This window comes from Tupaia chinensis, unplaced genomic scaffold, assembly GCF_000334495.1.
Source record: "Tupaia chinensis unplaced genomic scaffold, TupChi_1.0 Scaffold138390_1, whole genome shotgun sequence".
Lineage (NCBI taxonomy): Eukaryota > Metazoa > Chordata > Mammalia > Scandentia > Tupaiidae > Tupaia > Tupaia belangeri.
Genome location: NW_006198287.1, coordinates 1,321,896 through 1,348,508, shown reverse-complemented (window position 1 = coordinate 1,348,508; position 26,613 = coordinate 1,321,896). Strand labels below are relative to the sequence as shown.

The window sequence follows — 26,613 nt, the reverse complement described above, 5'->3', positions numbered from 1 at the left end:
GCTCTTAGTAGTTATCAGTTCTGAGAATGGTGGGAGCCCTACTAAAATCCAGGTTCCTAGCCAGGGCCAACATGGTCAGCAAGGCTTTCAAAGGATAGCAGTCAGGCTTGCTATGTTAGCTCTTTTCTACATGCAGATGTTAGCAAAGTTGGCATCTGAGCAGAGAGCAGACTGGCATGAGAATTAGGGACATGTAAAAGATGATCTGATTGCACAGACCAGAGAAAGTATTGTTTTCTTGCCAGGATTACTCAACAACACTAGAGTCAGGAAGTATCCAGGGAAATGGAATTCTGGTCAAATAAGTGGGAAACCTGGCCTATATGTTGCCCCCTGCCCCCACTTTCAGCACCCTTACTTGGGAAACACGGCTTGAGCCCATGGGTTGGGAATACTTGCCATTTCCCTGTGGAAGAGGAGCTGACCCCTGGTAGCCATTGCCTTGTGTAAACATTGTAGTCTGTTGTATCTAAGTTGGTAACACCAGCTGTGTGCAGTTCTTGCAGATGGCTAGCTCAGGCATTCTCAAAACTGATCTGTCATATAAGCCTCAGTCAAACCCTCTGGCAATGTGTAAATATGAATACACCCTAACCCTTCCACGGAGAATACTGCCTTCCACAGAGCATACTGGCTAGCAAGCCTTATCTTTGGCACGTGTTAATTAGCACAGACGATGTTAGGCTGTGTATTTACGAAGATAAAGTGTTAACTTGGCTGGGTGGAACATTTTGGGGTCACTTTTTTCCTATAAATCGAACCCAATTTATTTCGCTTTGTAACTGGGCTTTTTCTGCCTGCATGCCTGTAAAGATTTCCTTATTTTTTACTAGGGTGTGTATGTTATGAGTCTGTATTGATTTTATGTGTGGCACAATGAGCCCATTTGGAAGTTGTGTTATTATTTTTTTCTGTAATGTAGTGCTGTTGATAGCCAGATAAAGTGTGTAGATTGATTCAGCAGGCGAATTGTTGACCTCCAAATTTCTCACTTGGATCTTGTATTATTCTATGAACTTTGAGATTTTTCTTCTGTGCTATAGTTTTCCTTTAACTACAGTGATAAACTTGAGTTGCCGTTATTTGTATGCATTTTTTAAAAAGACTTTTTTTTTTTTAGATTTTTTGCTATAGGGTGCGTGTGCTCACCAGAGAGACAGTGAGAATTCACCCCCTGGAGGGATGTCCACAACACCATCCCTCTTCCTCCATTCTCCTCTCAGGATTTTGGGCATCCATGCACATGTGGCCAGCATGAGTTTTAAGCTACCAGGCCCAGGACTCGAATCATAGTCGACTATGTAGGAATCTAGCGACATAACCATTATGCCATCTGCTGGTCCCTAAAAAAACTTTGATGAGACTCAGATCAGTTCCCTTAATTCTGTTGGATTCCTTCCTTCCTCTTTTCCTTTTCTCTCTTCTTCCTTCCCTTTTTTTCTTCTCAGTCATTCAAATTCATGTAATTATTGAAGCCTGCTATGAGAAAAGAGTTTTTTACTTCTTGAAATGAGACATAAGGAAGAATGGCATGAATAGAACTCCTAAGGAAATTATGGTCTAAAAGGAAACATAAAAGATGGATATAAATAGCCATAATGAAGTAGAATGTTAACTAAGTACCCAAAACGAAACATACCTTATTCTAGAAGTTTAGCAACTAAATTGTGACATAAAGGCATTTCAGTGAGAAGGTATTATCAGTAGGTCACGTGAACGGAACGTACAGTTGATTCTCCCCAAGATGATAATAACTGTTGTATAGTGTAAAGAATATATAATTTGGGGGCTAGCAGGTGATGTGGTGGTTGGGGCCATGTGGAACATGGCCAACCACAGTTCGAGTCCTAGACCTGGTGGCTTGTTTTCTCACTTTCCCTCTCTGTTTCTCTCTGTTCAAATTTTAAAATAATAATAAATAGTATTAAATTAATAAATACATAAATAATTCTTTAAAAATATATGTAAAATTTGAAGAGGCTGGCCCCATAGCCTAGTGATTAAGGGAGCTGTGTCTCATGTGGCTAAATGTGGTTCGAATGGCCTGTGGTTCCTGGTCTCTGGCTTGAAAGACTTGCTAGATGCCTTTTGTACATGTTCAAAATCCTGACATGATAGAGAAGTAGAAGAGAAGGTATTGTGGTGTGACCATGTTCCACTTGGGGATGCTTCCTCCCTTTCTCTGTCTCTGGTGAACATACATGCCCTCTCGCAGCTGGGGAGGTGGGGATATAAACTTTGAAGTCAGTAGGACCTTGATTTTTATAATGGGTCTGGTTTTTACTTGGGGATATTAGGCAGGTATCTTTCTCTAAGCCTCAGGTTTCTTATATGAACAAAGAGATAAGAATATCTCTCCTGGGACCAGCAGATGGTGTTGTGGTTACATTATTGGATTCCCACATGGCCAGCCATGGTTCGAGTCCCACCAGACCCGGTATCTTAAAAATCACCGTGTGTGTGTGTGTGTGTGTGTGTGTGTGTGTGTGTGTGTATGCCCAAGATCCTGGGAGGAGAATGGAAGAGAAGGGATACAGCATGGCCATTCCCCCAGAGGAGTGATTTCTTTCTTTCTCTCCTGCGAGTGCTTACACCCTAAGGCAAAAACTTCTTAAAAATATATTTATCTTTCCTTATGGGTTACTGTGAAAAATAAATCTAATATTGTATACATTGGGCCATAAGAAAAGTCATGACGTGTTTTTCTGTGCAAAAATGCATCATGAGTTTTCTTTATATATTTTTTTGAGAGGTTTTCGCTATAGGGCGCATGCGCTCTCCAGCCAGACAGTGAGAGACATAGAGACAGAAAGCGAGAAATCACCCCCTAGGGGGGATGGTCACGCTGCAGTCCCTTCTCCTCCATTCTCCTCTTGGGATCTTGGGCATGCACGCACATGCGCCCGGCGTGAGTTTTAAGCCACCCGGTCTGGGACGCAAACCGCGGTCGACTACATGGGAGTCCAGCAACATAGCCATTATGCTAACTGCTGGTTCCTCATCATGAGTTTTCTGACGACCTGTTATGTTAGTGGTATGTGGCATGTAACCCATGGCACTGAAAGCTGTGGCGACTGCCACTGCTACTGTAACTGACAGTGATGATGGCTCTGGTGTTGACAGATACCTTCAGTTGCTGTCTGAATGAATGGAGAAGGCCCAGCTGATGATATAATGGGTGTTTATTTTGCTTTATCACATCTAGAGGGAGCATTTTAATGTTAATCTTAATACAGTCAGTTTATATACTGGGGAAACTAGGAGAAATGATCCAGTCTGCTCACATTCCATTGGCTGCTACGTCTCATATCTCTATGCAGTAAAACATAACCTGTGCTGTATTGTATGTAAGTGTGTGTGTGTCTATTATATATAAGTGTATTTGTATGTATCTCCCAGGTTTGAAAGATAAGTTGTTGATAAGATACTTTTTCATTTATAGGTCGACGGAAGCAGAAATGGGCCGTGGACCCAAGAAACACAGCATGGAGTAATGATGACTCCAAGTTTGGCCAGAGGATGCTGGAGAAGATGGGCTGGTCTAAAGGAAAGGTAATTTACAGAAAGGCAAAAGAGTAACATTAAAAATCTGGGCCATACAAAGAGATTACAGATAAGGAGAAGACATCCTTCTTTGGAGACTAGGATAAATGTATGTTTTAGATCAATAAGATCCAGTCTATTTTGGGCAAGTAGATTGTAGTGACCATAATAAAATTAGAATTGACCATAAATGTCAACTCCATTTGTCATTTCAATTTCTGTGATTAGTATTTTCTTATACAGTGACTTTTAATTAGTAACACATGGGCTCCTACTTAACCGTTGGAATTATATATTGCTAAGAATAACATTTTATTCCCCTCAATAGCTAGCTTGCATGTGTTTTCTCCTTTTTTCACATCCCATTTATTCCTGACTCCAGTAGGACGTCTGCTGATATTGCTGTACTTCTGTGGCTCATCTCAGGATCTTTAGTGATCTTGTTGCCAAATCCAGTGGGCCTGCTTTTGTCCCCACATTACCTAACCCCTTAGCGGCATCGGACACAATTGGCTACTCTCTCCTTGAAGTACTTCCGCAGTTCTCCCTTGTTGCCTATTTTTTCCTTCCACCTCACCAGCCACTCCTAAATTCCTTGCTGGATCTTCTTTCTCCTCCAGACTTTCAAGTGTTGGGGCTCCTTGGGGTTCAGCTCCTGATCTTTTTCTGTAGGCTCTTCAGGTGACCTCATTCATTCCCATGCTATGCATGAAATTCTCTAAAGTTTCAAAACTGCCCTTTTCAGTATCTGGTCACCTGAGTTCCACATTTGTAAGTTTATCAGTCAGCCTGACTTTTCCACTTGAATGGGCATCTCAAGAGTATCATTTTTACTTTAAAACTCTTAATCCCCTCACGTCTTTTCAACTCAAGTTTCTGCATTTTTCAAATGGTACCATCTTTCCACTTACTCCAGCCAGGAGACTGAGTGTCAGGCTCTACCTCATTCCTGGTCTACCTTCCCAGTCACTATTCTATATCCAGACCAGAGGCCCTGGTCCAACGACTGTCGGCGCTTGTCCTGATCCCCTCAATGGCCTCTCAGCTGCATCCCTTCCTCTGTTCTTTTCCTCTTTGAGTCCATTTTGCCTCCTATGACAGCCAGTTTTTGGTCTTTTAAACATGAAAATTAGTCATGTCATTCCCTTACTTAAAAGTCTAGTGCAGGCTGGCTCTTTGGCCTGGTGTTTAAGGTAGCTGAACCCCATGTGACTGACCATGCAGTTCAAATCCTGGCCCCTTGTGGCTTAAAAAACATGCTGGACGTGTGTGTGCATGTCCCAAATCCTGCCAGGGTAGAGAAATGGAGAAGGGATGCAGTGTGAACGTGCTCCATTGTGAGTTTGCTTTCTCCCTCTCTTCTCTCTCTCTCTCTCTCATGAGTATATGTGCCCTCTGTAAAATTTTAAAACCTCCAGTGGTTTCCATTGAATTTAAAATCCAATTAAAATTTCTACTGTAACTAGGTCCTATAAAGTCTAGCCCCTTTCTATCGTTTCATTTCCTCTTTATTCACTTTACTAAAGCCACCCTGGTGCCTGTGATGTTCTCCAGTATACCATGTTCTGTCCTACCTTTAGGAGGACAGGTCTTTGCACCTGGTCTTCCCTTTACCTACAGTACCTTACAAATGCACCTCAGTTGAGGCAGGGGCCCTGGAATCTCCCCTCCTTCCATGGCATTGTTTTATACAATTACTTATTGGAGAGAGCCAGAGACTCGTAACATCTCTGATGGGTTTCTGTTAGTTTTGTAGCAGTGCTCTGCTTCTGAGGTTCAGCAAGAGACATGTTTTACTTGGTGTGTATATGGGCCTTATGCGTAGTCTGAAAAATTGGCATTCATTATTATAAGCGGTATTACGAACATACTATGTGATGAAAATTCATTAGACTGTGTCTTTGAGGGCAGTAATAATTCCTCACTTTTAGATGGTTGATTGATAAAGGAAGAAAGAGGTATTCTCTTTATCTGATAGAAGTGCTAATTCTCTTTGTGTTTCATCTCCACAGGGTTTGGGGGCTCAGGAACAGGGAGCCATAGATCATATTAAAGTTCAAGTTAAAAATAACCACCTGGGACTTGGAGCAACGATCAATAATGAAGTGAGCAAGTGTGCCTACTGGGTGTTTTCTTTGCATGATTTATTTTATTTCTGTAAATATGAAACTTTTAACCCGGTCAAGTTGATTGATCAGCTTTTAGCTATTCAGGTGTGTATTATCCATGTTTTAGATAGATGAAGAGTCCCCAGCTAATTTGGCCATTCCTTCTGTACCAGGCTGTCACCTTCCCTTGTTGTCTTCATGAGATTCTTTACTGGCTTACACCTAAGAGATCCAGACTAGCTTATTGATAAACTTTTGTAAAAAAAAAATGTTTTTAGCAAAATATTTATTTCAAGACAGAAAGAAATTTTTATCTTTATCTGTATTCTACTAATATATTATTAAAAGTTGGTGACATTTAGATTTAGAATCCTGGAAGAAAGTGGCATTCTCTTCCTGTCCCATTATCTGTTTCTGTCTCGATACATAACACAATTGAATTTATTCCCATTTCCTCCTGAACATTGACACTTTGAAAGTATGAAACTGTAGTTAAAAATTTGTGACCTACCAGCTTTTCATTTTCAGTATCATTGTTACCGTTAGAAAATGTCTGAGCTAAACATTTTGTTCCTAAATTTTTTTAGAAAACAGAGTCTAATAAAAAAGTCTGGAGAATTACTTTCGTTAAACCAAATTACTTTGATTAGTTCAGTACTGAGTGGTGTTTTGGAGGAGCTAAAATGGTTTGGACTACTAGCTAAAATTTTCAGCCATTAAAAGACAAAGTGTATAAAGGTTGTTGTTTGAATGTAGTTGTTGATAGATAATAAGAAAATAAGATATACTTATTTAAGATATACTTATAAGATATACTTACTTTCTTAGGAGAAACATTGCACAGTAAATCTCTTCAATATGCATTAATCTTAGGCATTTTAAATAGATTATTGATTGATTGATTGATTGCTGTTGGTTGAGTGTGCTCACCAGAGAGAAAGTGAGAGAAACAGTGAGAAAGAGAGAGAGAGAGAGAGAGAATGAGAAATCACTTCATGGGAAATGACCATGCTGCAATCCTTTCTCCTCTAGTCTTCTCTCAGGATTTTGGGCACACATGCATAGGTGACCAGTGTGATCCTCAAGCTACTGGGTCTGGGATGCAAATCGTGCAGCTGGCTCTACGAGGTCCATGCTACCTGCTGGCTCAAGCTTGGGCATTCTTTTTTTTTTTTTTTTTTTTTGAGAGGTTTTTGCTATAGGGCGTGTGTGCTCACCAGAGAGACAGAGAGACAGAAAGCGAGAAATCACCCCCCAAGGGGGATGGCCACGCCACAATCCCTTCTCCTCCATTCTTCTCTCAGGATCTTGGGCACGCACGCACGCACACACGCCCAACGTGAGTTTAAGCCACCGGGTCTGGGACTCGAATCACAGTCGACTACGTGGGAGTCCAGTGACATAGCCATTACGCTAACTGCTGGTCCCAACCTTGGGCATTCTTAAAGACTGTGTTTAAGGCAAATTCCTACATTGAAACTCTGCTTCCCACTGGGTTTTCCCCACTAGAAATTTTTATTCCCTTGTAAAGCCAGAGTCTCTCTGTTAGGATGAACTTTTTAGCTAACCACCTTACAAATGAGTGCTCATTTATTCAGGGGACTTAGACTCTTTACTACCCATTTCTCTAGAGTTTTATGAAAGTGATATCGATGCAAGTAATTAGAATTGGACCAAGTATTTTAAGCTCTATTGACTATAGATGTCCCTTTTTGCTTTGTCCTTTAAACTATGTAATTTCTCCTAGTGAAAAAAAATAGTAATGTTATTTTGCTTTATTTTAATAGTTAGCAAACAGGTTGCCTTTGAGTATTGATTACAAGTAAACTATTGACAAATCATCCACATTGAAATCTGGGCATGAGTTGGTTGGGTTTTTTTTTTTTTTTTTTTTTGGTCAAACACATTTATTATTTACTTGTGATTTTCAAGCTGTCAGGTTGGGGACTTGAACTGCGTCAGCCATGTGGGAATCCAGTGCATCAACCACCATAACACCTGCTGGTCCCAAGGGCATAAGCTTTCAAGAAGCCCCTTTTTAATACTTAATGTGGATAGATCACAGTTTAAGTTTATATTATTTTTTGTATCATTTGAATTTATCTAATAGTATTTCAATGATACATTTAAGGTTCCTTATTAACTACCAAATTTCCTTGATTTCAAAATATACCTAATTTAGTGAGTATAGGTAAACTACAGGCTTGCCTCTCACTCATTTTTTGTCATTTTTAGGACAACTGGATTGCTCATCAAGATGATTTTAACCAGCTTCTGGCTGAACTGAACACTTGCCATGGGCAGGAAGCAGCAGGTAGGGAGATATTAACCTTGTTACTAGTAGATTGACAGAAGTCAAATATTTTTATCAGCTCTTCTCTGTAAGCATCACATAGCTGAGAGCCAGGTGGTTAAAGCTATTACAAATATTCATTTCTTTTTTTTAAATGCTGGAAGGTGTGTGTATATGTGAACATGAGAGTAAGAGAGAAAGCATCCCCACCCCACCCCCAACAAGGCCTGGTCAATGCTACCATTCTTTTTCTTGCAACCCTTTATCCTGTCTGGATCCCAAGCACATATTACATAACCAGTGTGTTTTTCAAGCTACTGGGGCTGGGTTTCAAACCTAGACCAGCCATGTGAGATCTGGCTGCTTTTGCTTTTGCACAGCACTTAACTGGTGTACTATGGGGTCAGCCCTCATGTTAATGGTTTTCATTAGATAAACCTTTAGTCATTGGCAAACTTTTTTTTCCTCCATTAAGAGTTTGAAATTGGCAAGATTCTTAATGCAGCCAGAGAAAATACAGTAATTATCTTCAAAGGAGCAACAGTTATAAATGGAAGCAGAGTTATTAATAGTAGGAGTAATATGTTGAAGGAAATAGAATTAACAACTGGAGTTCTGTATCTTGCAAAAATACCTTTTAAGAAAGTAAATGGGCCTACCCTGTGCCTAGTGATTAAGAGACCAGGATCCCATTTGGTCAACTACAAGGTTAGAATCCTGGCCCTGGTGGCTTGAAAAATATGCTGGGTGTATGTGTATGTACTTCCCAAATCCCAACAGGATGGAGAATTGGGGTAAAGGGATTGTGATGTGACCACGTCCCGTTGGGGGGCTGCTTTCTCTCCCCCCCCCTCTGGCCAGCACATTTGCAAATTAAAATAAAATGAAAAAAGAAAGAATACATTTGAGACAAAACAGTTTGCCACCAATATACCTTCAACAAAGAACATTTTGAAGGGTGTGCTTTAGAAGATCTGAGGTGTTAGAATTGAGGAGCAAAGAGAGTGGTAAATAAGCAGGTATATCCAGCAGAATGTTTACATTATAAAATAATGTTCTGTGGAGATTAAAAAATCAAGTCACAGTACACAAAAACAACTAAGCTGGGTGGGGTGTAAGTAAGAATAAAATGTTCTAAGTGTCTTGCATTGTCTGAGAGATGGCAAATATACGGGGCTTAAACTTTCATAAATTAATCATTAGATTAACAATAGTGTTTACGTTTCTAAATGGCAGAGGGGAAAAATGGGATGGAAAAAAGTAAAAAATATTACTTAGTACTGTAAGTCCCCTGGTACTGTGGACAGTGAATCTAGAGCCTAAGCAGCTTTAAGTCCAATTTACTTCACTCTGGAGTATTTCATAAAGACTCTGGGATTATATTTTTAATAGTTTCTGTCATTTCTGAGGTTTGTCTGTTTTTAATTTTGTCATTTTCTCTTCTATTGTGAGACTTGGAAGCCAGACCCAAGATAGATCTCACCTACCATGTTTTGCCTGCAAGGACTATAAAAGGCGGTGAATTCCACTCTTTCTGAGACTCTCCCAAATCATCAAAGATTTCTAATCTGCTAGAAATTGGCTTTCTTTACCACCTCAGTAATTTTTTTTTTCTTTTTTTTTGAGAGAGATTTTTGCTATAGGGTGTATGTGCTTGCCGGAGAGATGGAGAGAGACAGAGAGACAGAAAGTGAGAAATCACCCCTCAGTGGGTGAGGGGTGGCCATGCCACAGTCCCTTCTCCTTCATCCTCTTCTTGGGATTTTGGGTACACACACACACAGGTGCCCATCGTGAGTTTCTAACTGCCAGGTCCAGGACTTGAATTGCAGTTGACTATATGGGAGTCCAGGGACATAACCATTATGCTATCTGCTGGTCCTATCACCTCAGTATTTTTACTGTAATAAGGGAAGAAAAATAAAAGGTAGAAGGATTAGAAAAAAGAAAGTTTGGGGGACCACCAGATAGTGTAATGGTTAGATCACTGGACTCCCACATGGTTGACCCTGGTTCAAGTCCCAGATCTGGTGACTAGAAACTCTTGCCAGGCGCATGTGTGTGTGACCAAAATCCCGAGAGGAAAATGGAAGGGAAGGGATTGTGGTATGGCCATCCCCACTGGGAGGTGATTGCTCTTTCTGTCTTTCTTTCTTCCTCTGACTCTCCAACAAGTGCATGTGCCCTATGGCAAAAAATCTCTCTTAAGGGGAAAAAAAAAAAGAAGAAAGAAAATTTTCATTATTAATAGGATTGTGCATATTGACTAGAGATCATAGAGCTATTATTAGAGTTCCATATTTAGTAAAGTAGCTCAACATAAAGTCAATATATAATTCTTAGTTTTCTTTCTATATATCATTAAAAACAAAATTTACAAAGTGATCATTTACAATAGCATACAAAAATCAGATTTTTAAATATCTTCTAAAAGAGCTTTACAACCTCTACCAAGAAAAAAGTGTAGTACACTATTGAGAAAAATTAAAGAAGATCAGATATCAAGATTTATTATAAAACTACAATAGTAACTGAGATAAGTACAGTTTTGGTGTAAAGATGACAGTTTGACACCACAGCATGGAAAATAGATGTTCTTTTCAGTAAATGGTTTTGGGTTTGGTAATTCTCTTTATAGAGAGAAATAAAGCTTGATCTCTATCATTAACAAACACAATAAATTCCCAGTGGATTTATTAAGAATATGACAAGGATAACAATAAATCTTTTAGAAGAGTATCTTCATGTCTTTGGAATAGAAAAAGATTTCTTTTGGGGCCAGCAGATGGCATAGCAGTTTTGTCGTTGGACTCCCCACATGGCCGACTGAGGTTCAAATCCCAGACCTGATGGCTTGAAAATCACTCTAGGCACGTGTGCATGCATGTCTCAGATCTTGGGAGAATGGAGGCTAGTGACATGGCCATCCTCCCTGGGGAGTGATTTCTCACTTTCTCTCTCTGTCTGTCTCTCTCTGGTGAGTGCAAGCACCTCAAGGCAAAAACCTCTTTAAAAGAATAATTGCTTTCGGGGGAGGGAGAACATGCATGGTGCCTGTCATTTTTGTTTGTTCATTTGTTTTTTGCCATAGGGAGTGTGTGCTTGCTAATGAGAAACAGAGAGAGTAAGAAATCACCTCCCTAGAGGTGATGGCCATGCCACAGTCCCTTTGCCTCCATTCTCTTGGGATTTTGGATACACATGCACATGTGTACAGTGTGATTTTCAAGCTGCCAGGTCCAAGACTTGAACTGTAGTTGGCCATGTGGGAATCCAGCATATTAACCACCACGCTACCTGGCCCCACCTGTTGTGTTTCTAAGCTACCAGGCCTAGGACTTGAACTGCTTGGTTTGCTGCGTGGGACCCAGCTGCCTTAACCTCTGCCTCCTGCTGACCCTGAGAAAGATTTCTTAAGCTGGACATAAAGCATTAGTAACACTTCATTATAGGAAAAAACTGGTAACTTGGACTACATTAACATTAAGAACTTCTATTTTACAAGATATGCTATTAAATCCAAACCACTGAGAGAAGATATTTCCTATTCGCATCATCCACAAAGATAAAGAACTGCTGATGCATAAAAAGAGACCAAAAAATGGGAACCAGCAGTTAGCGTAATGGCTATGTCACTGGATTCCCATGTAGTCGACCGCGGTTCGTGTCCCAGACCCGGTGGCTTAAAACTCACGCCGGGCGCATGTGTGTGCGTGCCCAAGATCCCGAGAGGAGAATGGAGGAGAAGGGATTGCGGCGTGACCATTCCACCCTGGGGGGCGATTTCTCGCTTTCTGTCTCTATGTCTCTCTCTGTCTGTCTGGTGAGCGCACGCGCCCTGTAGTGAAAACCTCTCAAAAAAAAAAAAAAAAAAGAGAGACCGAAAAATGAACATGAGTCTTTAATAGGCAGATCATAAGTGAAGATATTCAAGTGGTCAGTAAACAATATAGGACACAACCACATTTGTCATCAGGAGGATGCAAAGGAAACCACAAGATGATAGCACTACATTCCCATTGGAATTAAGACTGGGAATGCCAAGTTCTGCTAAAGCGTGTAGTAGTGAACTTGCTAGAGGGCCAGCATGTGGTATGGTTACGGTGGCTGGATCCCACTGTGCAGTTAGGGTCTTGAACTCAGCAGCTTGAGAAACTCACTGCGTATGTGTGTGGGCACACCTAAAATCCTGAAAGGAGGAAGAAATGGGAGAGGGATTGTGGTATGAACAGCCCCATGGGTGGTGGTGCTTTCTCATTTTCTTCTCTCTTTGACAATCTACATGCATTCTGGCAAAAGCTTTTTAAACAAGGAAAAGAACTTGGTAGAACTATAGGTTAATATCATTTGGAAACAGTTTGAAATTATTTGCAAAAGTTGAAGGTAGGTGTAACCAACTAGCCTTTCTGCTCCTATACAGCAGGTATCTGTGGGTATGTGTTCTGGGAGACATGCAGGAACATGCGATGTTATTTGCATTATCCCCATATTGTTGTAAGCCAAACGGCCACCAAGAATGGATACGTAAACTGCTAGATAGTCTTTAGCAGATCACAGAGTCTGCAGAATGACTCACTGTGGCTAAGCAGGCAAATAGAGGTGGCTATATTCCCATTAAACGTTATGTACAAGAGCAGGCGGTGAGCAGGATTTGGCCCACAGGTGGATGTCTGTCCCCTTGTGTAGAAGACTCATTAAATTAATGTTGACTGAAAGAGATTGACACAAAGATGCATCCACTCATACGATTCCACTCATATAAACTACAAATAGCAGGTCAAACTCACACCTATGCTATCTGGTCAATTCAAAAGTTACCTGTTTTGGGTCTTATTATATCTTGATTAGTGTTTTCTAAATAGGAGGTGCCATTGTAGTAGTTTAGGAAACCCTGGTTCAAGACAGGTCTCTCTTGTCCTGTACTGATTGCCAAGGTCTAGCATGGTCACTAGAGTTGGCCTTTCCCAGCCTGTTCAGGAGCAGTCATGGTTTACCTCAAATGACCCAGAAGAGCTATAGGTTATTTTTCAGGAAGACCACAAATGCCTTACAGATTTAACAAGGTGGTGCCTTGGGCTCATTCATCTTGTTCACAGGTTAATAAGTGCAGGTGTATTCTTTTCCTGCCTAAGAAATAGAAGGAAGTGTTACAAATTGGAGAACTGCAGTTACTGATACGTAGTTGCATGTTTGGGCCAGTAGAGGGGGCTGGTAGACCTGTGACAGTGACCATGCCAGTAGCAGAAATGCTTTCATCTTCTGTAAATACAGTATCTTCATTCAAGTGAATTTTGATCACAGTTCTATGTTACTTATATTAAAGCTGAAAAGCAGATAACACAATAATCTAGTAATGGTTTTCTGCTGTAATAATAGTTTTAGTTCCTTAAGATACTTATTGAGACCAGCGGATGGTGTAGTGGTTGAGTTGCTGAAGTTGCTGAACTCCCACGTGGCTGACTGTGGTTTGAGTCCTGGACCCAGCAGCTTGAAACTCATGCTGGGTGCTTGTGTGTGCATGCCCAAAATCCCAAGAGGAGAATGGAGAAGAGATTGCGGCATGGCCATGCCCTCTTAGGAGGTAATTTGTCACTTCTCCCTTTGTCTCTCTCTCTCTCTGATGACTGTAGGTGCCCTATAGAAAAGACAAAAAAAAAAAAAAAAACATTGTTCACCAAGTTCTCATCATTTGCCTTTAAAAAAAAAAAAAAAAAAAGATTTGCTGTTGGGTGCATGAGCTTGCTAGAGAGCCAGAAAATGAGAAGTCACTCCCAGTGGGGATGGCCACACTGCAATTCCTTTTCCTCCACTCTCCTCTTGGGATTTTGGGCATGAATGCACTTGTGCCTGGTGTGTGTTTTAGGTTACCGGGTCCAGGACTTGAACCGGGATCGACTACATGGGAGTCCAGCGACATAACCATTACACCATCTGCAGGTCCCTCCTTTGCCTTTTAACTAAGCAGAGTTTCTGTACTGTCCTCTTCATAGAATCTTGCAAAGATTTCAGAAATTATCTTTATTTCTTTGTGGGACACAAAAGTCAGTATAGTTTTTAAAATTTTATTTGAAAAAGAATCCTTATTTAGTTATTCCCTATCAAACTCAACTTAGCTGTTATCTGTTCAAAAATATAGAAACAAGTGCTCTTTAATAGTCAGAAATGAGAGACTGCATAGGTGCTGTTCCCTCCAAAATAGTATTTCCATTTCATATACCAATAGTATTTTATGTTCATGTTTTTTTTGGAGAGGTTTTTGCTATAGGATGCATGCGCTCACCAGAAAGACAGAGAAACAGAAAGTGAGAAATCACCCCCCAGAAGGGATGGCCATGCCACAATCCCTTTTGCTCCATTCTCCTCATGGGATCTTGGGCACGTACACTCCCGCGCCCGCCATGAGTTTAAGTGGCCAGGTCCGGGACTCAAACTGTGGTCAAATACATGGTAGTCCAGCGACACAGCCATTACACCAACTGCTGGCCACTGTTCATATATTTTTATGCTTAACCTTTAAACAAAACAAAATGATCACCTATCTCTCTGCTGAAAAACAAAACTTTGGTTTACTTTTAGTAACTCCAGGGCCTTAAATGTAAGAAAAATTTCCTTTGGATTAAACTGTCATTCTAATTAACAGATTAGTTAGTAAAACCAGGAAATACAAATTTTGACAAATACTTGTTAAATAAAAAACCGAGTAAAACTTTTTGACAGTGCATCTTGCTTGCTTTTCTCTCTCCTTCGTGGAAGAGAGGGAGAGAGAGAGAGAGAGAGAGAGAGAAGAGAGAAAGGCAGGTAGAGACAGAGCTAAGTATTTCTGACAGGATCTTGCTGTGTTACTATCCTCCTGCTCCAGCCTCTAACTAGCCAGATTACAGACACACAACCATGCTTGGCATGTTCAGACTGGCCCAGGAACTGAACCTAGGCCTCCGGTCTCCCAAGAAGAGTGCCAGTGTGCCCCTGCTGTCATGCTGTCTCCAGATAGATTGTGGTGATGTTAGTGGGGCAGATTTGCATACGTAAATGACTCGTCTCTGACACCAGTATTTTGGCTTGTCCTTGTGGATCTGTGGTAAGAGGAGAGTTGTGCCTTCCTTTTGTGCAGTAGAATGAGGACACGTGATGAAGGAGAACCAGACTGATGCACCCTCTCAGACTCAGAGCAGTTTTGGGGAATAGTGCATGAGGACTGTCCCTAGATCTGCCGGTGCTCAGGCCTCCTTTGGGAAGTCTGTGTACCAAAAATATAGAGGGCCTTCCCGGGGAGTTCTCACATCTTGGCAAGCATGAGGGCAGCTGTGTTAGGGACATGGTGCGGTGATACAGAAAGTGAACTCTCAACCACACCTGCCTGGGTTTCAGTCTCAGCAAAGCCACCTCCTGGATGTGCCTGATCCAGCGTCCTGCTCTGAGAATACAGTAATCCTGGCAGCTGCCTCACGGGGTGGTTCTAAGGTTGAAATTCAAGAATGCATAGAAGCTTAGTCCAGTGCCTATGATTTCGTGAGCCTTCAGTTGCTAGTGGCTACTGAAAGTTGGTAACTTCCGAGATGGTTTGTGTTTGGTGCATCAGTTGAAAATGTCATATGCAAGAACTACCAAAGGAGGAGAAAAATGTGCTGGTGGGATGTCTGAAAACACACAAACAAAAACTCAGGGTGTTCTGGGAAGTGGCTGGAGAAGGGAATGTATCCGCTTGTTGAGATAACGAGCCAGTGCTGGGCAGCATGAAAGGTGGGCACATCTGTCCTCACATTGTTCTAATGCATGTTTTGCTTTTGAACTTGGCTGATTGCACGAAGGGATCGCAGTTAACTAGCATGCTACTCCGTGAACATGTGCTTGTTTTGCTATAGTATGAAGACAAAAGTTTCCCTTTTCCATTATCTCTAACCCCATAGCTAAATTTCCTTAAGACTGTAGGAAAATATAGTTTCTTCCACCTTTGAAGTTCTGTTTCTGTGGGATTCTTCTATCTGAGCTTGACTGGTAGAGAAATAGAAAGGTGAGGGAATACAGGCAGCTAGGTCATGTCTGACTGTTGACTCTAACCTTAGTTCAACTTCCTCTGCTATTTCAGTTAAGGGAGTACTCTCGGGCTCAGTTCCCTCTTTTTGTCAAAGGACTAGCCACATAAATTCATTCCTCAATAATCTGTTTTTGTTGTTCTCTCTCTCTCTCTCTTTTTTTTAGGTTTTGCCATATGGAAGGTGCATGTGCTTGCCAGAGACAGAGAGAAGAAAGTGAGAAATCACCTCCCAGGAGGGATGGCCATACCACGGTCCTTTCTTCTCCAGTCTCCTCTTGGAATTTTGGGCACATATGTGCACATACCTGGAGTGATTTTCAGTCCACTGGGCCTGGGACTTGTCGGACATGTGGGAGTCTGGCACCCTAATCACCATGTTGCCCCCTGGCCCTGGTTATCCTTTGTTTTTGAAGGTGGAGCTCCAGGGAAAGCTGGTATTTGAAGCAGTGTGGGTCAGGCCTGCCCTACTCCTTCACCCTTCACCTGATCATGTCGTCTGATCTATTTTTTGATGATTATTTAACCTATCTTATATTTGATTTTTAACAGAAATAATTGGAAATAGTTATTGACTATAGGGAATTGCAGAAACAGTATGGGGTCCTGAGTAATCTTACCTAGCTTCCACCAGGGATGACATCTTATATTGTTGCAGAGTGTCAAAACTAAGAAATTGATACTTAGTGTTACTGTTAACTAAACCATGGACCTTATTCTGTTAACTAAACCATGGACCTTATTCGTTTTTTAGCCTTCGTTTTTGGGTGCATGGTTGTTTGGTACTGTACAGTTCTATAACAGGTATAGATTCGTGTCGCTATAGCTGAGGTACAGAATTGTTCATCACCAGGAAGAGCTGCCTCCTGCTTCATTGTATTCACACTCACCTCCACCCCTCCCACTCCTGACACCCTGCTTTCATTCCCTTTCTCTGGAAACCATTCATCTCTTCTCCATCTCTACAGTTTTGTCATTTTGAGAATGCTATGTCAATGTGATCATTTGTATGTACCCTTTTATAGACTGACCACTTTCACTAAGTAAAATACCCTTGAGGGTCACGCGGGGTGTTGTATGTGTGGGTGACCCGTTCCTCTATGTTGTGGCACGGTATTCCAGTGTGAGTGCACATGAGGCATTGCTCATCCCGTGGCTTACCCACCCAGTGAAGGACTTCAGGACTTTGCTGTTATCAGTCAGGCTACGGGAACACTCAAGTAAAGGTCTTTGTGTGACTTCGGATTTTTATTTGTCTTCCTTAGGGATCTTACGCATTTCTAGAGGCTATAGTTTTGTCTTATTCATAGTGCACAGTTTAGGAAAAGTATTTCTAATTGTTTGATTAGAATTCAGTAATAAATGATGGAGTCCCTAAACATTTTTAAATGAGACCATTCACTGTAAGAGGACAAATAAGAATAGATCACATAGTTTAATGTATTTTTAATTTTTTTTTTCAAGACTCCTCAGACAACAAGGAAAAGAAATCTTTCAGCCTTGAGGAAAAATCCAAAATCTCCAAAAACCGTGTTCATTATATGAAATTCACAAAAGGTAAGAATAAGCATGTATTTATTTGCTGTTGAAATCTGAACTTTCACACTGAGTTTCTTGAAGCATTTTTAGCTCTTGACTGGCAATGACTTACTGTATCATGTATTGGAGGTGTGAGCAGCCTGAGCAGATTGACCTGAAGCAGTGCCGAGGTCTCAACAGTTATTAGGAACCGCCTGGATCTTGTTCAAGTGCAAATTCAGATTTAGTTGCTTTGTAGGTTTTAGACTATGTTCAAGTCCTATGGCTCAGTTAGAGATTGAAATCAGCTTACGATTTAGAGGAGGAAGGAACTTTCTATGGCTAGGTCAGAAAATAATTTTAATTTATTGCTCAATATTTGGCTACATATTTCTCTTTTTCAGAGCTGAATGTTAGGGGACCGGCAGTTAGCATAATGGCTATTTCGCTGGACTCCCATGTAGTCGACCGTGGTTCGAGTCCTGGACCCGGTGGCTTAAACTCACGCCGGGCGCGTGTGCGTGCATGCCCAAGATCCTGAGAGGAGAATGGAGGAGAAGGGATTGCGGCTTGGCCATCCCTCCTGGGGGGTGATTTCTTGCTTTCTGTCTCTCTGTCTCTTTGTGTCTGGCGAGCGCACGCGCCCTATAGCAAATACCTCTTCAACAATAAATAAATAAATAAATAAAATTTTTAAAAAAAGAGCTGAATGTTAGTATTAAATTAACTCTTAAATTATGCTCTGTTGAGATCTCTAGTGAGATACATCATTTTTCCAAGTTCACCCTTGTATTATTTCATACGATCTGTCCATTTCATGGAGTGTTAGCATAGACATTTTATGGTCATTGCTAAGACAGTGCTAGAAAATGAGCGTGAGAACTATTTTTCCCCTTCCCACCTCCTCACAGCCCTCCCCAGGGTTGGTCATTTGTGAGTGCAGGTGCCCTCACTTTGTAACCACTAGGTGGCAGTCTTGTATTGGAAACAATTTAAGCTGAACTAATCGACTCCCCAGATGTTTCCCCATCGAACCGTACCATGCAGTAAATGCACTTTCTAGCATGTTTATTAATCACATAGTGAAGGCATGACAAGTATGACGACGATTACCTAGTCACCAGCTGATGGTTTGTCGCTGGAAATTGGATGTATGTTTCGACCTTGCTATGCCAGGAAGGTCCTGAGAGTACTCATCTCTTACAGCCTGCCCGAATAGCAGTGGGAGCTTGAATTCCCAAATAGTAATGGAATTTCGTGTTTGGGGCCAGGATCCCAATAGCTAGAATTGGGTTGGTTTAGGTGAGAGGCAAACCGGATTTGGGAGCTGACTCCAGCTGAGCAAGGAGATTGAACAAGGAGAGGCTGGGGCTTCCCCTTCTGCTCCTGAGCGTGACGACCTGTTCCGTGTCATCCCTTTCTTCTTTCTCCCAGGCAGGAACTTCCTTTGTTGCTAGCTATAAGAGGGAACATCAGGAAGTTCATGGAAAAATGGAATTATTTATCTAGGCACAAAATTTTTGAAATTCATGCATACTTTTTTTTCATAATATGTTTTTTGAAGACCTCTTATGTAGCTCTTGACCAGGATTTCTCCCTTCCCATCTTGTTGCAAACAGTAAACAGTATTTGCGGGCCACCAGTCCTTTTGAGGAGAGGATAAATGGTCACTTTATACCCAGTTCCTTAAATATCTTTTTTTTTTTTTTTTTGGTGAGATAACTATAGAAAAAAATTTACAGTTCTGTTATAGAGCAAATTAAAGGAACTGAAAGAGGCCTATGGGGCCAGTAGGTGATGTCATGGTTTTGACTCTGGACTTCCACATTGTCAGTCATGGTCAAGTCCCAGACCTGGCGGCTTGAAAATCATGTGGGCTCATGTGCGTGAATGCCCAAAATCCTGAGAGGAGAATGGAGGAGAAGGGATTGCAGTGTAGCTACCCCCTAGGGGCGATCTCTCTTTTTGTCTCTCTGGTGAGTGCACACATGCCCTGTGGCAAAAATCTTAAAAAAAAAAAAAAAGGTCTGTTACTTTTGGATAGTAAGATAGTCTTTGAAGCTTTCACCCTTTTTTAAGAATTATTTTATTTTATATTTTAACTTTTTATTTATTATTATCATTATTATTTTCCAATTTGACGAGAGAGAGAGAGAAGGAAAGTGAGAAAGCAAGCCACCAGGACTGGGACTTGAACCATTGTCAGTCATGTGGGAATCCAGTGCTTTTAACCACCATGCCACCTGCCGGCCCCAAAGCTTTCACTTTTCAAAGTGGAATTTTCTAATTTTCCTTTAGTACCTGCTATAGGCATGGTTTCTTCTTAAGTACTTGCTGAAGCTGGACTAAACCTTTTTAATCTAATGGATGCCAGGAGAATCTGCTTTCTATTTCTAGTCAAGCCACACCTTGGCTAGGTGACCCTGTCAGACTGCTTAATGTGTCAGGCCTTTATTGTCAGTATTAAAATGAGGTGTGTGTATTTGGTGGCCTTGCTTCTGGAGCAAGAGGCAGGGGTGTGCAGGAAAGAAAGGGTTCAAGTTCACTGTTGAAAGAGTAGGAGTGGAGACTGAGTGGAGAAATAGACGATCTGCAATCTGGGGTTTGTAGGAGAAACGATGAGAGAAGGATGCAGATATCCAGGTTCTTAAGAGATAACTACTGACGGGACCAGCAGTTAGCGTAATGGCTATGTCGCTGGACTCCCATGTAGTTGACTGTGGTTTGAATCTCGGACCCAGCGGCTAAAACTCACGCCGGGTGCATGTGTGTGCGTGCCCAGGATCCTGAGAGGAGAATGGAGGAGAAGAGATTGTGGTGTGGCCATCCCCCCGGGCGGTGAGTTCTCTCTTTCTGTCTCTCTGTCTCTCTCTGTCTTTCTGGTGAGTCCCAAGACACACCCCCCCCCCCCCCCCCCCCCCCCAAAAAAAAAAAAGAAGAAGTAACTACTACTGAGCCAGTAAGGTGGCAGGTGTGGCAGTAAAGGAGGCTGGATCCCACATGGCCCACTATACAGTTTGAGTCCCAGACCTGTGAGCTTGAAAAACCTACCCGGCACACGTGCACGCATGCCCAAAATCCTGAGAAAAGAATGAAGGAAATGGAGAAGGGAGGTGTGACCACCTTCCCAGGGAGTGCTTTCTCACTTTCCCTCTCTCGATCTCGCTCTCCCTCTCCTTTTCTCTCTCTCCCTCCTTCCCTCTCTTTCTCTCAACTCACCTATAGGAATAAAGAAGAAAAGGGAAGAAAGAAAAGAGGAAAGAAAGAAGGAAGGAAGGGTTATTTTCCATCCACCTTACCTTGTTTTAAAGTTCTTTCAATTTACTAAAACAAATTTTCTTTTAGAGCAAGTGTTGTCATCACTGGGTAAGAATGATAAACTCTGAAGTTTTCTCTAAGGTAGATTGTCTCGGACCACAAGAAATCTGGGTTTTGGCAATCACCCTCTGGGCTAATTCACCTAGCCCCTTTCCTTCTTTCAGACTCAGTTTCCTCTTTGCAAAATGAGGAAACATTTGCAAGTCACTATTAAGTTCTAAAATAAGTTCTGTTTCGTGATTTATCAGAAGTGATTTATTTTATGCAACTTATTTTTTCAGCATTGTCGATAGGAAGAATTTTAGCTGGCGGTGTTCTCATAGTGAAAGTCGCTGATTCACTTGGTTATGAGGATGATTCATGTTATAACAAACTAAAACACAAGAAGATGGCGTTTCCTATAGTTTGGTAAGGAGTGAAGATAAAAATTTTACTTTAGTAAGATTATAGTAGCAATAGCTTTGTACGACTGGCGCCTAAGTATTGCTTTCATCGTTTTAGTTCTGATACATAGTTATTCTTTTTTCTAGCCCCAAATTTATAATTTTAATTTGAAGTAGTTTATTTTATAATTTTACATTAATTTACATATTTACAAATTTACATATTTGTTTAAAAGCTTGATTCCTACATGGTTTCTTGGAAAAATATTTAATGAGGCCCCATCAGCAGAGAAGAAAATATCAATGATTTATTTACATTCAATCATTGTACGTCTTTACCATGTGCAAAATGAATTTTCCCAGCATGAATACATAGTGTACATAGTATACTAGTCCAGTCAAAGATAATACCATATACATTACCATCACCAGATAATTTTCCATTTTTGTGTTCATTAAATGACTTTGCTTCTTTTCCCCCCCATATCAATTTATGCAAAGTTGTTTTGAAGTTTGTTTTCTATACACTGAAAAGTTATCAAGAGAACATTGCTTTTTATTCTCTAAGTTTATACAGCGGGTGGGCGAAAAGTTGCACATACTATACTAATTTTCACAGACTTCTTACTCCTGTGACAACCCATGGTATAAACAAGGAAACTGCATTCACAACACGTGCCCGAGGTAACTGGCTTGCCGGTCTGGAAGTACGGACTTAAAGACTGCACAGCACGGGCTGGCTCATCCCCGCGTTGGACTCTGGTAGTGAGGGACGTTAGGTTTCCTCTCTGAGTCTTTTGACATTTACATACAAAGCAGCACCATTGCAGGCTTTTTACAACTTCATATGCCTTATTATTGGTTATTAGGGTCTCACTGATTTTACTCCATTCTGATTCTTCCAGATTTTTCAGTTTGTAGTATTGACTGTTTAACAATTTTTATTTACTCCATGAGCATGCGAGACAGTGAGAAAGGACAGAGGACCTGCTACAGAGCCCACCCCTAGCTCCAGCCAGCCTCAGATCTGGGCACTTGTGTGCCTCGTGTACTGAGGGAGGGCTCTGAACTCAAACTGGGAACCTGCCCACGTGGGCCAAGCTTCTCAGAGTGGCTTGTTGTCCCACTGCGCCACCATCTAGTGTACTCTTTTAGTGAATTTGCCTTTATCATCTGTTCTAGGCTTATTGTTTCATCAGTCCCATGTATTTACATTTAAAAAACTCAAAGTATGAAACTTTTATTTATCCTTCTTAAATGATGAATGCAAATGAACTTTCTAAACAATCAAGCTATATATACGTAAACCTTAAGTATTTTTGATTTTAACAAAATTTATTTCTAAAACCTGCATTTCCTGTCCCTTGCCCCTTTATTTTGAGTAGGTAAACTACTTTTCCATAATTTTTCTTTGAGCCTCAATTATAATAACAGTGCTGTGATACAGATTTCTCTTTGGAGAAGAAAGTTGTTGGGTCATTGAACTAAGAGGCTGCAGATCATCATGAATTTTTTTTTTTTTTGAGAGTTTTTTTTTGCTATAGGCTGCATGTGCTCACCAGAGAGACAGACAGACAGAAATCAAGAAATCACCCCCCCCCCCGGGGGGATGGCCATGCCACAATCCTTTCTCCTCTATTCTTCCCTCAGGATTTTGAGCACACACGAACATGTACCTAGCATGAGTTTTAGGCCACTGGATCTGGGATTCAAACCACGGTTGACAACATGGGAGCCCAAACCATTACTTTACCTGTTGATCTCTCATCATGATTCTTTTTTTTGTAGGTTTTTTTCACTGTAGGGCGTGTGCGCTCGCCAGACAGACAGAGAGAGACAGAGAGACAGAAAGCGAGAAATCACCCCCCCAGGCGGGATGGCCATGCCGCAATCCCTTCTCCATTCTCCTCTCGGGATCTTGGGCACGCACGCACACGCGCTCGGCATCATCACGATTCTTAAAATCATGTGTTTGTCTTTTCTGTCTTCATTCTTCTCCTCTGGACTCTTGGTATTGTAACTGTGTCCACCTATATCAGACCATTCCTTTCTTTGGATTTGCCACTCTGATAGACTGCAGAACCTCATATCATGATGATTACACAAACAGCTTAAATGATCCTAAGGAAAACACTCTCTGTAAGTATCTGCTCATTCTTGTAGGGACTTTATTTGATCAGTTTGACCTTTCTTCCTGGTTCTCCAAATGTTATGGCCAATTGAAGACTAATTGATATGAAGGAACTTTGAAAAGTTCGAGGGAAGATGGAATTAAAGCATGAGTATATTTTGGTGTAAAAAACATTTAGAAATTTTTTTTTAGGTTTTTGCCATAGGGCAGGTACTCTCACCAGAAAGAGACAGTGAGAGGGAAAGTGAGAAATCACCCCGCCCCCCCAGTGGGAATGACCACCCCACATTTTCTTCTTCATTCTCCTATGATTTTGGGCATGCATGCACCAGAGTGATTTTCAACAGCCAAGTATAGGACTTGAACCAATGTGGGAGTCGAGTGCCTTAATTTCTATGCTACCTGCCGGCCCCAGTGTAAAAAATTTTTTAAATCTATGTAGGTTTTTTCATACTATGTATTTTCTATGGACTTTTGGAACTTCCTCATAGAAGAATTAAATCCAGAGATAAAATGTGTATTTTCTTTTCTTTTCGTTAGTTTTTTTGTTTGTTTTTGTTTTTGTTATTTTTTTTTGCTATAGGGTACATGCCCTCATCAGAGAGACAGAGAAAGGCAGAGGGATGGGAAGCGAGAGATCACTCCCCCTTGGGGGGATGGGCATACATGCACATGCATCCAGTGTGAGTTTTAAACTGCCAGGTCCAGAACTCAAACCACAGTCGACCATATGGGAGTTCAGCACCTTAACCACTATACCACCTGCTAGCCCCTCATTAGTCTATTTATTGTTGTCATCTCCCTACAATCTAAGTTTGTCCACAGTATTTGCTGTGATTTAATCATAATTCAGAACTGAGGCTAATTAGAACTCATTTTTAATATGTATGTTTTACTCCAAATAGACGTAATTTTATAATATTTATAAATCATTTAGCCAGGACCATCATTAACTTTTTTTTTTTTTTTGAGAGGTTTTGGCTATAGGGCGTATGTGCTTGCCAGACAGACAGAGAGAGTCAGAGAGACAGAAAGCGAGAAATCACCCCCCAGGGGTGATGGCCACACCGCAATCCCTTCTCCATTCTCCTCCTGGGATCTTGGGCATGCACGCACACACACACACACCCCCGGCATGAGTCATAAGCCACTGGGTCCGGGACGCGAACCGCGGTTGACTACATGGGAGTCCAGTGACATAGCCATTACACTAACTACTGGTTAGTTAACTTTCAAAATTGCTTCCATCTTGGGAACCAGCAGTTAGAGTAATGGCTATGTCGCTGGACTCCCACGTAGTCGACCGCGGTTCGCGTCCTAGACCCGGTGGCTTAAAACTCACACTGGGTGCGTGTGCATGCGTGCCCAAGATCCCGAGAGGAGAATGGAGGGGAAGGGATTGCAGCGTGACCATCCCCCCTGGGGGGTGATTTCTCGCTTTCTTTCTCTATGTCTCTCTCTGTCTGTCCGACGAGTGCATGCGCCCTATAGCGAAAAAGCCTCTCAAAAAAAAAATTGCTTCCATCTTCACATTTTCGTTTACCTTTAAGTTCCTTTCCATTGGTCTCTGACTCTTATTTCTTCTCTGTGTTCTTGTTTTTCAGATCAAGTCCAGAGCAAGGCCTGTAACAGTCCTGCTTTCTACATTTACTTAAGTGATCTTTGCTAAAGGATAACATTTCTGAAACAAGAACCCATCACCAAAACTTTAGAAACATTTGCACCTTCCTTGGTACAGCTTACTGTCTCTACCAGCTGGATAGTTTGCCCTTTGATATTTAGTTTTTTTGTTTGTTTGTTTGGTTTGTTTTTTGTTTTTTGAGATACCTTTGTTATAGAGCACTTGCACTTGCCAGAGAGACAGAAAGGGAGAAATCACCCCACAGGGGGAATGGTCACACCTCGATCTCTTCTCCATTCTCCTCTTGGGATTTTGGGCATACACACACATGCAGTGTGTTTGAAGCCACTGGATCTGGGGCTCGAACTGTGGTCAACTACATGAGAGTCCAGCAACGTAACCACTATGCCATCTCCCATTCCCCTTTAGATTTGTTTTTAACCTCTGTTTATGTTCTGACATCCTTCATCTCTCCAGCATTCCTTGTTGAGTTGCTGTAAAAGAGATCTTAATTTGCACTTTTTATATCTCTTCCATTGCAGAGGATAGGCTAGGGAGAGTTGGCCAACACAAGCTCTGAACTAAACTAAATACTCCTCTCTTGTCTGAACTCAAACTGCCACCCTGAGTGTGCTGTGCATGGACAGTGGGTCATGCTGATGACAGAGTTGAGCACAGGCTTCCATACCTCTGCCATGATCAGCAGTTTTCTTTCCTACTTTGCTCATTCATTTTCTGGCCTCTTTGCTTCATTCTGTTCTAAAGTAGGTTTTCATTTGAGTCTTTTTGTGTAGATTCTATCTAATAATAAAGAGAACCAGGAAGGCTTAGTTTCTAGCTTGGGTAGAAAGGCGAGAACAGAGTACAAGCCACAGACGCGCCTGCCCCTCTGACAGGAACCGGTCACACTGACTAGTCCATGTAATCTGGTGCTGCCACCTTGAAACTGGTTTTGGCACCTGCCTTAAATTGAAGGGTGGTTTGTTTTTCAATTTCATGGAGCAACTGAGCAATATCATATTCGAATGCCCCAGTGATAGTCAGTGAACTAGAACCTTCTGGGTCATGACATTACTCTACCAAATCAGTTTGCTACAGGAAGCTAAGAAGACGAGTGAAACTACGACAGTGGAATTTGGGCTTTTCATTCAAAACATGAATTCCTGTGTCTGATCCAGAACCTCCCTCCCCAAGAGCCTCACATCTTTACATGGAGTAGTTAGATTTTAAAGTGGATCGACCATGAAGCTGACAAATGGGAATAGATTTGGCTGAATGCTCATAGCCTATCATTGGGTAGGAGTGGAAATTCCAGTGAAGTGAATTTTCAAGGTAGTTGTTTGTGGGTTTGAAATTAAGTTGAAGAGTTTAGTTTCTTAAGTAAGCAGCATAAATCCTTTGGACACCGTTTTGCCTGAGCTATTTAATTTCCTGTTCTCATTAGACAGCCTTTTATTGAAAGATGATATAGCTGTAACAATAAAGAACACTTTTAAAAAGTCAAATCATTTTCATTTACATTTACTCTTTTTAAATTTCCACCCACTCAGTGGGTAATTCCTGAGCCCCTGTGTGTCAGATATGGTATGTTGTCATTCATGTGCATGTGTGAATTGGAAGTTTTGTGTCTTGCATTTCATAATCCTAAGTAAGTCACTCATGTCTC

The 26,613-nt window shown here is 41.3% G+C and overlaps 1 protein-coding gene across 1 annotated transcript in view; it reads left to right on the top strand.

Moving 5' to 3' along the window:
• PINX1 (PIN2 (TERF1) interacting telomerase inhibitor 1) overlaps positions 1-26,613 on the top strand; it is a 118,042-nt gene that overhangs the window by 3,355 nt on the left and 88,074 nt on the right. The window contains exons 2-5 of the mRNA XM_006161219.3: positions 3,443-3,552; positions 5,556-5,648; positions 7,887-7,965; positions 17,441-17,533. Of these exons, the coding sequence (XP_006161281.1) occupies positions 3,443-3,552; positions 5,556-5,648; positions 7,887-7,965; positions 17,441-17,533 (375 nt within the window). The remainder of the gene's footprint in view (positions 1-3,442; positions 3,553-5,555; positions 5,649-7,886; positions 7,966-17,440; positions 17,534-26,613) is intronic.